General features: G+C 37.6%; 1 protein-coding gene across 1 annotated transcript; it reads left to right on the forward strand.

The window, feature by feature from the left end:
- The first annotated feature begins 1504 nt into the window (after nucleotides 1–1504).
- Nucleotides 1505–12252, forward strand: slc5a8 (solute carrier family 5 member 8). Its single transcript, XM_023282304.3, has 17 exons — nucleotides 1505–1884; nucleotides 2024–2143; nucleotides 3297–3362; nucleotides 3439–3490; nucleotides 3594–3661; nucleotides 3793–3831; nucleotides 5456–5571; nucleotides 7066–7206; nucleotides 7534–7663; nucleotides 8884–8972; nucleotides 9078–9187; nucleotides 9882–9949; nucleotides 10104–10190; nucleotides 10360–10568; nucleotides 11690–11790; nucleotides 11886–11974; nucleotides 12049–12252. The coding sequence occupies exons 1-17, from the start codon at nucleotides 1651–1653 to the stop codon at nucleotides 12166–12168; spliced, it is 1839 nt and encodes a 612-aa protein (XP_023138072.2). The 5' UTR covers nucleotides 1505–1650; the 3' UTR covers nucleotides 12169–12252.
- Nucleotides 12253–13592: the final 1340 nt, after the last annotated feature.

Below are 13592 nucleotides of genomic sequence, written 5' to 3' on the forward strand. Positions count from 1 at the left end.
ATACGCTGTACTTGGTATGATGTTCTTGCTATGAAGTAAGTACATTGGGATCTCAGGTGTGTTCTGTTTTTATCGTTGCCTAGGAAAAGTGGTGTTAGGTAGGTGAAGGTCCACTGAAAGGTGCGATGGGTCGACCAGCCTGACTTTGGACATTTTTTAATTTTATTTCTGTGATTCTGTGAGGGAGTTTTCCTGTCTGGATTGTTTGATGGATATTATGGGAAGATAGCTGCCTAACAGGTTTTTTGCTCTCATACTCCACAAATTTGCTGTATTGCTAAGGTAGACAGGAGGGCAGGTCATAATTATTCTGTGTGTGACTCTCATATGACCAATTGTAATCACGGCTGTGTATTCTTATTTTTTGAGACTGTGTTGTCTCATATATGTAGTATCTGAATTGAGACGTGTGTTAATCATAAATAGATTGGAATGTGTTTTATATGTTGTGGAATGTTTAGATACTTAAATGTTGTTGATTTAGAAGGGGATCCTATGCCTCGGCCTTGACCATTAGGTTTTTTGTTTGGTCAGTGGGGCTCTGTTACTAACAGAGATCATAGGTTGAGGTTTCACAAACAACCATAAACCTATAAAAGTGAGCTTGGAATGAAGGTTCATACTGGCTGAATCCTTCCTCTGTCTGATCGATACTGGTCTTCTTCATAATAAATTTATTATTAAGCAAGTCAGTATCAGCAGACGTTTCTTTTTCACCTGCACATCATGGATGTTTGAGAAGCTACAGACGTCATGTCCGTTTGGCCAAGTGGCCTGTATTTAGGGGGACCAGGTAACACCGAGTAACACCAACTAAACTTGAATGACACTTGACTTCACCAATGTGTTGATATGTAGATAAAAATATGTTAACACCTATTATTTTTAATAATACAAGCAAAAAAACATGTTGAATGTCTGCATATCAGACTTTGTGTTTAAAAATACAGATTGCTGCATGCACCAGTGAAAGTGGAAACCACACAGGGCACCACAGATCTTTAGAAAAATTTAATTGTATTAAAACATTTTCATGGACTGGCAGCCCTGCAACCACGTTCACCACAAAATGACTCACAAATCCAGGGGAAAAATTGTTTTTCACAACCTTTTCCCACTTAAAATCATAATTTACTCAACCACTTTCCACTTGCTTTGCTCTTCTTTAAGTTTCTTCCTTATCAGAAACTAGTTTACACATTACACCTGCAGTTAAATATTTATTCTTTAACATGATTCATACAGTTTGTAGGAATATTTGTGCGTCAGTGACCTCATTTGCTTTGAATCTATGACACAGTTTTCGCTTTGATGGATCCTTTGTTTCTGCTATTTAGTTCCATTCCATCTATTGAATGCAGGTTTTCTAAGTGCAGAAATAATCATAAAAAGCACAATTACTGCAAACATGCCCCTCTGTGCACGTGATTCTGCGGTTATAAGGTGCTGCTGTGGCAGATATTTGTCAGCTTCATTCTCTCTCTTGCAGGTATAAAAGGTTTCAGTTTGCAGCTCTGTGCTGAGTGAGGAGGTGATGTGCCAGGAAGTCCATGTAGTCACAGAGGACTGTCTGTCCCTGAGTGCAAAACACATGAGAGTTACTCCCTGAGCAGTTTCTTTTTTTTTCAGTTCGGTCCAACTGCTACTAAAATGTCAGAGGACTCTCGGGTATCTGGATCCTTCGTGGCTGCAGACTATGTGGTGTTTGCCCTCATGCTGGTGGTTTCGGCTGCTGTCGGGGTCTACTACGCCTGGACGGACAGGAAACAGAGAAGCTCCGGGGATTTCCTAATGGGGGGCCGACGACTGACTGCCTTGCCCGTCTCCTTGTCCCTGACCGCCAGCTTCATGTCAGCCATCACAGTGCTGTCCCATCCAGCCGAGGTAAGTTACAGAACACCTATAAGGCTCACTGAACACCAGAAATGAGGCCAGTTTTTCCACTTTACCTGCTTTAGAATCTTCAAAATATTTCAAAATCCTAAAAAACACGACTATATTTATTGATATTTTCCCCCTTTAGGTGTACCGCTATGGAGCCAGTGTTGCATTTTATTGTCTCTCCTATTTAGTGACGATGTTGGTCACATCTGAGGTTTTTCTGCCTGTTTTCTACAAACTGTCCATCACCAGTACATATGAGGTAACTTTGGTTTGGTTTTCAGAGGCATGAAATATGTCTAATACCTTGTGAAGTCTAAAAAAAAATGTTAAAGAAATGTAACTAAATGCATGGTTGCATTATTTAAAAAAAATCTATTTTACTGATTTAGATAAACTGTTTGAGTAGAAAATGTTATTTTGATGGGTTGGATTGACACAATATCATTGATAATTGCATCAAATTATTATTGTGTGTAATTTAAACTCAAATTTCTGTGTTAGTTCAACTTAAAATACATTTAAGTTGAGGTAACTTGATGAAACTGGCTTGAAAATCCAATTTTTCTTTACCAGGACTTAATTATTTCATGTCTCTCCCCCTACATGCTCAATACTGCAGCGACTTGACTGCTTTTGATTTGCTAACCTAAAAACTCACGATCATAATTATGGTGAACAACTTCTTAGTACTTCTTTTTTTTAAAGAATTTAATTTTTATGAGAAATCAGCTTCCAGACTTGTGTTTATGCCAACAATTATGTATGTATGTAAAACTAGCTTTTAAACCTTGGAAAACCTGGTATTTGGTACGTATAATATTGTGTGTCATTTAAACTCAATTTTCTGCGTTAGGTGATTTAAAATTAATATCAAGTTGAGGTGACAATGAAATTGGCTGGTGATATTATTACAATCATACACCGGTGATTTAGAATCATATAAAGTGTAACATGAGTTTTTACCTGTATCTTTGCGTAAAATCTTGTATATCTGAGAGATATTTACTGCTAAAAAAATATTGTCCCGCTATAAAGTGAACAGATTTACCTTTGAAAAATTTGCGTTAGTCAACACAACTACAACTGAATTTTAAATCATATCAGGTAAAATGTGACTTTTTACATATAACTATACATAAAATGTTGTTTTATAGATCTTACTTTAATGTTATATGACATTAGAGATGTAAATTTAGTTCACTTTTGCAATTTTAATGATATTTTTTGTGTACTTGTAAAATGCTTTAAAATCTCTAAAATAAAATGGAACAAATTCTGTGTTGATAGGGTGAGCAGGAGGGAATAAAGTATTTTTCCATATGGAACATGATCTAAATCAAAATGTACCAGCTTGAACTGTCAAGCCAAAAACCTTGCTTGTATCTCTGATATTTTTATGTCATCTGTCCAAGTATCTGGAGCTGCGTTTCAATAGAGCAACTCGTCTGCTGGGAACGCTGCTTTTCGTTGTTCAGACAGTGAGTAAGAAACCAGTAATTATAAATCTTTGACTTTGTAGGCAAAAACATAAATCTGTCATCTTTTTTGTCACAGATCCTCTACACTGGGATTGTTATTTACACTCCAGCTCTGGCTTTAAACCAGGGTATGTTGGTTTCAGTCCTCAGATTCTTTAAACATTCCTGCAGGAGACACTTGAAGCCACTTGGTTTCATCCAGTTCAGTGACCACCTTCCTTCTCTCTGCAGTGACGGGTTTGGATCTGTGGGGCGCCGTTGTTTCTACAGGAGTGGTCTGTACCTTCTACTGCACTGTGGTATGTAGTGAAATCTGCATGGATGAGCTGCGTTGTCTGCTTAAAAAAAAATCCTTAATTTCTATGGCAAGTTTTGACACCAGTTTGTGGGTTTTGTCTTTCAATAAACTCATGTGTGGTGATTGTTCCAGGGTGGTCTGAAGGCAGTGGTGTGGACTGATGTGTTTCAGGTAGGATTCTGACAGACAAAGCTGCATACCAAGTGGTTGGTGACTACTATGTCAGATTATAGAGGAATTTAGAGCTAAACTCACAGCATGTGTCAACCTTCAAGTGGTTGCAAGTGACCAAATGTTTTTTTTCACCTGAAAAAGAAATGAAATTACAATTTAATTAAGAATAGTGTTACAGCAGGTTCAAAAAGGCTCAGGAGCAGGAAATGAGACTGCAGTCAATAAACGTTTTAACAATGCTTTATTTACAACAAGATGATATTTCCAGGAACCGGAAATAGAACTCTAAACCCAGGAACTAAACGAAACAATAAAAACCATCTAGTGGTATAGAGGACAACTACACGAGAATGACAAACTGAGACTACGGTTAACCCACGTATGGTATAACCAAGGCAGGAGAACAACTGAAAATACAAAAACTAAACCTAGCCTAGACTCTAATCAATTCTGAAACAGAAATCACCAGACTAAGCTATTTATGCAGAGCATAAAAACAAATGATATTAAGTACGGAACGTAGGTTGTAATAATTCAATATACAAAATAATACACTAAAAGTCTGGTGATGCTAGGGCTTGGAAAATTAACTGATGGATGGGGAAACAGTTCTTGGCCTGGCTTTAGCTGGCTCTCTCCCTCTTTGGAACTCAACACATGGAAGGTAAGTTTGCGTCCATGAATTTATTGGAGGTAGGCATTTCTTCCAGGGTGTCCCATCCAAGTTGAAACCTGTGGTTCCCAGGAAGAAGCTGGCGAGAGGTGGAAATCCTCCGTTAGAAACAGAATCCAAGGCAGAGCGGAGGACCAGCAGACTTGAGGATCCCAGAACACAGCAGGCAGGAGTCAGCTTCACTAAACACAGAAAACAGGATTATTAAAGGTCCTAAAGCTGGTGGCAAAGACAGTTCTATTCCCCCTACTGACTGGAGATGAGGCAACAATCCATCATATGGTGATCATAATTTATCGGTTATTCTATGAAGTCTTTGTATGTCAAAAAATCTTTTCAAAAAATGAAATTTTATAGTTTTTAAGTTATAGATTTGTATGGTTTTTTTTTTACTTTTGTGATTGTATTGATATTTTTATCTATTTCAAAAATACGGAAAAAATTTCACAAAATTATGAATGTATTTTCACAGTACAAACAACAATTGAAATAAAGGTGACTAAATTTTTTTAAATGACTAGCTAAATGTATGGCTTGAAATTGATATTTCTAACATTTTGGATAAACAAATGAACTCAGCTATACATAACAGATAAACAACAGAAAGCTGAGAGTAGTTGATAATCGTTAAAATATTTAGCTTAAACACTAAAATATGGCAATAGTTCAACTGAATAAAAACATTTTCATAAAATTCACTCTTATAGAATTAAGTATTAAATAGTGTCCAATTTAAGATGAGTACAGAAAGGTTGATCAGCAAGAAACTGATTCCTGATTGTACAAAAACTGGAAAAGTCAGAACATGTCAGCCAAGATTTGCCCCACATGTTTTGGAATAAAGCATTATTATTCATATTAATTTGATATGACATCAATGTACAGTAGTTTAAGTGCTACAAATGGAGTGAAATTAGAACCAAAACTTGTCTTAAATCTCTCCTCCAGCTCGGTGTGATGCTCGCAGGGTTCCTGGCTGTTATCATCAGATCTGTGATGTTACAAGGAGGCGTCATAAGCATCATCTCAGACTCCCAGCGTGGAGGAAGACTCAACTTATGGGAGTGAGTATGTGTGGAAATATTAGGTTGAAGTTTAGAGAAATTAAACTGTCAGGAGCAGCAGCACAGATCGTTTTTTGAAGCTACTGGAACAGGTGTACCTTCAGCTGATAACCAATGCAATTCTGTTAGTTCAGCTCCAAGAAACAATCTGCTGTGTTCTTGTACAGAAACACTGAACATCTTGTTTCGTCTGTCTTTCTCCCTCCATGGGACAGAAAAACTTAATCACAAAGTGTTTCAATAATCAGATGCTGGGCTCTCTGAAATCTACAGTCTTATACAAAATGCAATAGCTGTCTAGAATTTTCAGCAAATTTTCATCAACTTCTTAACACTGGAAATGAAATACCTGTAAATGGTAGCTAATGGAAATTAATAGGATAAAGATAAGATAAAGATACTTTATTAATACCCAGAGGGAAAATTCAGGTGTCCACCAGCCCACAGTATGTAACATACATTCAGACACATCCAGAAACAGTCAAAAAGATAAATGACATGTTAAAAGCTACTATCAATAGCAATAAAGTGCACATTAGCAAGGTCCATTGTACAGTCCTATGTCGGTCGGTACAAATGACCTCCTGAACCTCTTAGTCCTGCAGCACATAGAAAGGAGACGCACACTTCAGCTGCTTTGCTGAGCGGCCACAGTTTCATGCAGGGGGTGCTTGCTGTTACTGAGGATGGACTTCATCATGCTCCTCATTCTGTTCTCCACCAGTTCTACAACAGAGTCCACACCCCTCACCATCACTGACACACAACTCCAGACCAGCTTGTCCAACCGATTCCCCTCTTTGACCGTCATACAGTTTCCCCAGCACACCACAGCAAAAAATACAGCACTAGCCACAACTGATTGATAAAAAAAAGGTACAGCATCTCATTCCAGACATCAAGAGATTTCAGTGTTCTGAGAAAGTAGAGCCTGCTCTGATCCTTTTTGTATGCTGCATTAGCATGCACTGACCAGTCCAGTTTGTGATCCAGGTGGACACCCAGATATTTATAGGTAGTGACCACCTCGATACACTCACCGTCAATCCAAACTGGTAGATGCTGCGATTTCCACTGCCAAAGTCCACTATCATCTCCTTCGTTTTGGACGTGTTTAGCATCAGTCCATTGCACCTGCTGCAGTGCGTGAAGTCCCAGATGACCTTCCTGTAGTCTCCCTCATCCCCTCCCGTCACACAGGCCACCACAGCCGTATCATTAGAGTATTTCTGGATGTGACATGATGACGACTGATAGGTAAAGTCTAACGTGTAAAGGGTGAAGAGAAAAGGGGATAATACAGTTCCCTGGGGACCTCCGATGCTGGTCGCCAAACTTCCAGAGACTGCATTCCTCAGTCTTACTTACTGTGGCCTCTTTGTCAAGTAGTTGATAATCCATTTTATGAAAGCAGGCTCCACACTCAGTTTCATTTCCATTCCTCAGTCCGAACTGATTTAGATAAAGTTTATCTTCCACTTTTTTTTTCTCCAGCTTTGATACAAACCCTCTGAGGAGACACACTTTTTGGACTGTAACAGTCGGAGGAACGTTTATCTGGATCAGTGTTTATGGGATCAACCAGGCTCAGGTTCAGAGATACATCTCCTGCAAGAGCATCACTCACGCCAGACTGTGAGTCCTGGTTTACTTTATGAAGAACCGCATAAACATGACAACAATTCTTTTATTTTTTGGCTCCTCAATGATAAATTTTTATTTACCAAAGATGCAATCAAACATTGTAGTAGAGACAACAACAGTGGAACATGCAAGAAACTTGTTTCTGTTTAAAATTGCAAACTTGCTGCCACCTATTGTCTATAGTAGAATACTGTGTATTTTTTAACACAGAAATCTCACACAGAATACAATATTACAGTAAATTAAACCGAAAACCTGGAACTTCTTGTCTAAATACATTTGTATGACTTTTTTTTGTGTGTGTCTTTCTTCATCCAGGTCCTTGTACATCAACCTGTTAGGCCTGTGGTCCATCCTGTTCTGCTCAGTGTTTGCTGGATTGTGTCTGTATTCAGTCTACAAACACTGTGACCCTTGGAACACCGGACTGGTCTCTGCTCCGGATCAGGTACAGCTCAGGGTTTTAAGAAACCCCTGATACATCAATCCAATGAAACTCAGAACTTGAAGCAGTTTCTGGGTGTTTTCGACTCATTTTTTACTCACTGTGTGCTGATTTTTCAAATTTTAATGCTGCAATATAAAGTAAATAGAGATTGATACTTGATTCATCTTGAATATCCCCAAGGGGATGAATAAAGTATCCATCCATCCATCCATCCATCCATCCATCCATCCATCCATCCATCCATCCATCCATCCATCCATCCATCCATCCATCCATCCACTTGGGGAAATTCAAGTTATTCAGTAGCTCACACATGTTACATTTAAGAAAAATAAAGAACTAATGTGCAAAACAACATACAATTAACATGCAAATCATGCTGATTGATGAAATAAGGTACAAAAATTACTGATATTTACAATAAAGGTTCAAATTTTTTTGGCATTTACAATAAAAAGTATTAAAAAATATATTATAAAAACAATAATACAAATATACACTGATCCTTCACCTCTGTGGAAACAGCACAACTATGGCTAGAGGTAGAGAGAACTCAAAAATGTCTCCTGTGCAGTAAAATAAATTGGCACAAGATTATTTAATTTCTTTTTGATTACTTATTCAATGAAAATTGGAAAAAAAAATCTGAATCAACATATTTAACATTTTTCCAAATTCTTAGACTGAAAATAGTGATTAGGCATACTATAGATATTTTACTACTGATATTTTTTGTCTGTTTCCATACATGTCTTCTGCCTGCTCTGTGTAAAAACAACCTGCAGTTCTACTGAAAGATCCTGGAATTTTACACATACCCATTTTCATTTATTTTTTACAGAATCCATTTCTAAAAATGTTTTCTTGGCCAATTTTTTACTTAAAAATAAAGTGATTTTGATTAAATATTTTTTGCTTAGATTTAGTTTAATTTTTCTGATGGAAGTCCACGTCACAGACAAGAAGTTCAATCTGTTGGAAAGCTGAAAATTCTGTCTGCGTTTACAGTTTCTGGCTCTAATAACCGTTGTCACTTTGACACTTTTTTAACGATAACATGTCTTTCCAAACCTGGGTTAAGACATGTAAGCATAATGCTTTTGCAGATTCATTTTGGAAATTCCACCTCAGTGTCTACTCCAGGGTTATGTAGGCATGCATAGATGGTGATCAACGTCACTGATCATTTCTATTAATCCAGTATCACTGTTCCTCTGTAGTTGATGCCATACTTGGTGATGGATATCTTGGGAGACTATCCCGGCCTTCCTGGACTGTTTGTTGCAGCAGCGTATAGTGGATCCCTGAGGTTAATATTTGTACTTGCAACAGATTATTTGCAGTTTATATTCATGCTACTAATATATGCATGATGCTTCTCTCTTTTTGACTGAATTGCTTGTGGGTTTTCCAGCACTGTGTCCTCCAGCATCAACGCTCTGGCTGCAGTGACAGTGGAGGACCTCATCAAACCGTACAGAAACATCTCAGAGAAACATCTGTCATGGATCTCGAAAGGACTGAGTACGTGGGTAGTAATCGTGGGTCATATTTTAACTGAATGAGGTGGCTGGTAAACACTGATACAACTAAGCAGCAACACACCGGTATTGACGATAACAGTGATATTTAAAAAAATTAAATATTGCCATCATGTATATACAGTATTGCATAATCTGGCACCAACAATAACATACAGTACAGTACAGTTGTGAATACAGATTCTTCAACTCCCTACACTCATAGTTTAAGGGTAATTCCTTTTGATATCACAATATCTAAACACAGTATATAGATTTAGGGAGATCAAGCCTTTGCTGTAGCTTCCATCCTCTTTTTATCAAATGATCTTTTTTCATTGACTTTTACAAGAAAACCTAAAAGACATACAAGTTTTGAAATGCTTTTTGCTGCTCTTAATGGTTTCATATTGATTTTTAGTTTAGAAACTGATCTTACAAATTGCTATCCTCTCTTTTATACTATTTTACTTTGTTTTACTGATTGATTTTACTATTTTTATATTGTCTATACATTTATATTTTTAGATCGTCTGTCTGCACATGATTATTTGATGCCCATCTGTGAACATGTACAGCACTTTGGTCAACTCATTGTTTTTTGCTATATAAATACATTTGATTCTATTTGAAAACCTGATATTGTGACGGCGCTAGTAAAGTTTCAGTGTCCAATTGTAACCTGTTGCTGTCTTCAGGTTTTCTCTATGGGGTTTTATGCATTGGGATGGCTGGACTGGCTTCACTCATGGGAGGAATCTTGCAGGTAGAGTGGGTTTGGTGATATCTTAAACTGCAAAATCTGGACAACTAAAGAGAAAATTATTAATCAACGAGTACATTTGGTGTTTATATGCTTTTATAAAAAAAACTACCTGGGATTTATTAATTTTAATAAGAATGAATGTCTCTTTCTACAGGCAACCATCAGTATATTTGGGATCATTGGAGGTCCTTTACTTGGACTGTTCACATTGGGCATCATCTGTCCATGTGCCAACTCCAAAGTAAGTCTGTCCTTATTCAGCTGTAGTTTCTTTTTTACTACATTCATATTAAGACGATCAGTTTCTGTAATCTTACAGTCTCTACATTTTTTAGAACTTGCCAGATAAGCACCTTTTTGAAGCTTGCAAAGCACATTTGAACTTTTTCGCTGATTAAAGTATCTTTTAGGGAGCGTTGTCGGGTCTACTATCAGGTCTGGTTGTGTCTCTGTGGGTGGGTATCGGTGCCCAGATTTACCCTCCTCCTCCTGACATGAGCCGACCGCTATCACTAACCACTGACGGTTGTAACTTCACCACCACGGCTGGTTTTAACTGGACCTCCACTGCTCTCCCAACACAACCAAGTTCTACAGCACCAACGCACATTGATAGCAAGTAAGTATGTATTTGCCAGATTTAACATCCTCAGTTTAAATAAAGACTGCAAATTGGTTGCAATAGTACTATGAAGTCAATGATACCCAACTCTGAATAAACCTGTCATGTTTATAATTGTTATCACCCAAATGAGGATAAAATTGCACATGGTCTACTTTGCTCACACTGATCAGCCACAACATTAAAATCACCTGTATGTCAGCTCTGACCCCCTGAGATCTCTAAAAATTATTCTCCTGCTGTTGATTGAGCTCCAAAAAACTCACCTACTGTATGTGCATCAAAGTTATACATTTCAAAAGTCAACGTGACGACTCCATTGATCTGATTTGTCTTTCCAGAACATCCCACAGGTTTTTTCTCAAACCATTCCTGAACAATGATTGCAGTGCTGAAAGAGGCCACTGCCATCAGAAAATACTGCTGCCATGAAGGGGTGTATGTGGTCTGCAATAATGTTTAGATACACGTCAAAATAACTGTGTCATGAAGAACCGAACCTGAGGTTTCCAAGCAGAACACTGTCCAGAGCATCACATTCCACATACACATTTACATTTCACTGGCTTGCATTCTTTCCATCTCCAGGTAAATGGTGCACAACCAACAGAAAACATGTTTCATCAGGTGTTTCACCTTCTTCCATTCATCCATCATCCAGTTCTTATATGGCCATTGTAGAAACTCTGAATGGTGGATAGGAGTCAACACTATTTTATATTAGCCAGCATTATGGTTTCCAGCAGTTTGTGCTGCAGTAGCTCTTCTGTGGGATTAAACCACATAGACCAGCCTTGGATGCCCATGGTGACTGGTTCAATGGTTGTCCTTCCTTGAACTGCTTTTGGGGTCCGCCATATACCAGGAAAATCCCACAAGACTTGTCATTTTACTGACGTTCTGAAAAAAAAAAGACATGTAACCATTACAGTTTGGTCTTACTCTTTTACACTGCCCATTTTTACTTCAAGACCTGCCTGTTTCTTTGCTGCCTGATGTGTCCCAGCCCTCACCAAGTGCAATAGTGACAAGATACTCAATGTTATTCACTTCCCCTGTCATCGTCATTGTTCTAATGTTGTTGTTGATTTGTGTAACTGTTGTACTATTTCCTCCAGGCCTCTGCTGGCAGACTGGTACTCTCTGTCCTACCTTTACTTCAGTCCAATTGGAACCATAGTAGTTATCAGTGTGGGACTGATAATCAGCATGTTTACAGGTAAATCACATTTTGTTCAATACGGTTTGTTGGTTGTTATCTACCGAGTTCAAAGGTTTTCAGCACTATTTGTTGTGTTTTCATATTCATTTAAGGTGGCTGTAAGATGAAAGTGGAATCAAGGCTGACATTAGCGAAGGAAGACACAACTCTTTATCACTTTTTCAAGTTTCTCAAAGGCAGGGTGAGTATAGCAGTAGTGAGCAAATGTCAAGAAGACTAATTACAGCTACTGAGTTTTTGTTCTTCCTTATTTAGATCATGAGACGGAGAGGAAAGCTTGACCTGAAAAAGGACAGAGAGAAGACATTTGGCAATACTAATCCTGGTTTCTGTGATGTTGAGCTGGACTTAACCAAAAGCAATGTTCCTTCATGAAATATAACCAATGTTTGTTATATAAGTTTGTGGTTTGAATGTCTTTTTCTCTATAAGAAACATCAATAAAAAAGTGTGACTGTTTTTTTTGTTTTGTTTAGGGGGGTTTTTTGTTAAAGAGCCCTTATCTATTTTTTTTTTCGTGTTTTATCTTTTTTCCCTTCAGTGTGCCATATAGTTGCTTTTTTTGCATGCAAAATGTCTGCAAAGTTACAAAGTCTCTCTTACCTGAAACACTGCTCCTTACCTGCCTACTAGGTCTAGGCTTTTGTTCTGCTACTTATCTACATCACCATGTAACACATTTGTGTAACACCTGGCAAATGGCTAATTTGGCACTTAAACAAAGAATGAGAAAAGCACAAATGAAATTTTTTGCTAATGGCCAAAGGGAATGAATCAGAATATTTGTGTTTTTTGAACATTAAATCATGTAAACACATTCTAAAATCATAAACCTGTTAAATGTCCATATTATGGTGTCTCTAAAATGCAAACTGTCACTGCTTTTAATTTTAGTTTAGCAATATTGATTTCTGGGCATTGTTGATTCTGCTGTGAATCAGCAGTGCCAGAGGATTCCAGATTTCAATTTACTTGCAAGTTTTTCCATGTCTATGTGAGTTTTCTTCCACCATCTAACTACGGATGGACAGACAAATGTGTTTACATTTTCCCTTTCATGACAAAATACAAATCCAGCATGCAAATGTTCTTCTTTTCTGACTTAGAGAAAAGGTTCAAAGTCTCTTTTCTGTTGTTATGGTTAGAAAAGGCTTAAACTTGAGAAGGGTGTCTGCAGAGTTGGAGGCTCCACTCTCAGGGCTGCACACTTCTTCTACAGCTGTACATTTAGAGCATTTTTTATACCGCAATAGATGACCACTAAAGTGCACAACTTATGGTTTAAATGCACAATTTATGGTTTTAAAGAATGATTTCACTCAAAATATTCTTACCCCCTCCACTTTCATTTTGGCCCCAGTAAGTTTGTCAACAGAACCGGAGGCTGCACTTTCAGCACCATGCCAAGTATTTCACACAAAGTATTACTTAATGTCCTAGCTAAGATTTTAAAGGTTGAATTCACCAAACTAGTACTTACCGCAATATCGTAAATTGTTTGCTGTTAAATTTTGTGAAATGTGCTCAGAAACATTTGGGGAAAAATTGTCAACCACAAAGTTAATCTACAGCCAGATGTGGCTGAAAGCCCAAATATCAGATAAATGTGACTAGAACATCTAGTCACATTTATTGTCATGTGCACGTGACAATAAAAGGTCACCTTCAGATATTACCTTAAAATGCAGCTTTAATCAGTTGTCGGTGAATCAAATGCAAAACGCCAATTTTGTTTTGCAGTTAATATATAAAGTGATGCTTTTTCTGTGATTTTGATATACAATATCTGCAATTTATCA

This window comes from Amphiprion ocellaris, chromosome 21, assembly GCF_022539595.1.
Source record: "Amphiprion ocellaris isolate individual 3 ecotype Okinawa chromosome 21, ASM2253959v1, whole genome shotgun sequence".
In the NCBI taxonomy this organism is placed as follows: domain Eukaryota; kingdom Metazoa; phylum Chordata; class Actinopteri; family Pomacentridae; genus Amphiprion; species Amphiprion ocellaris.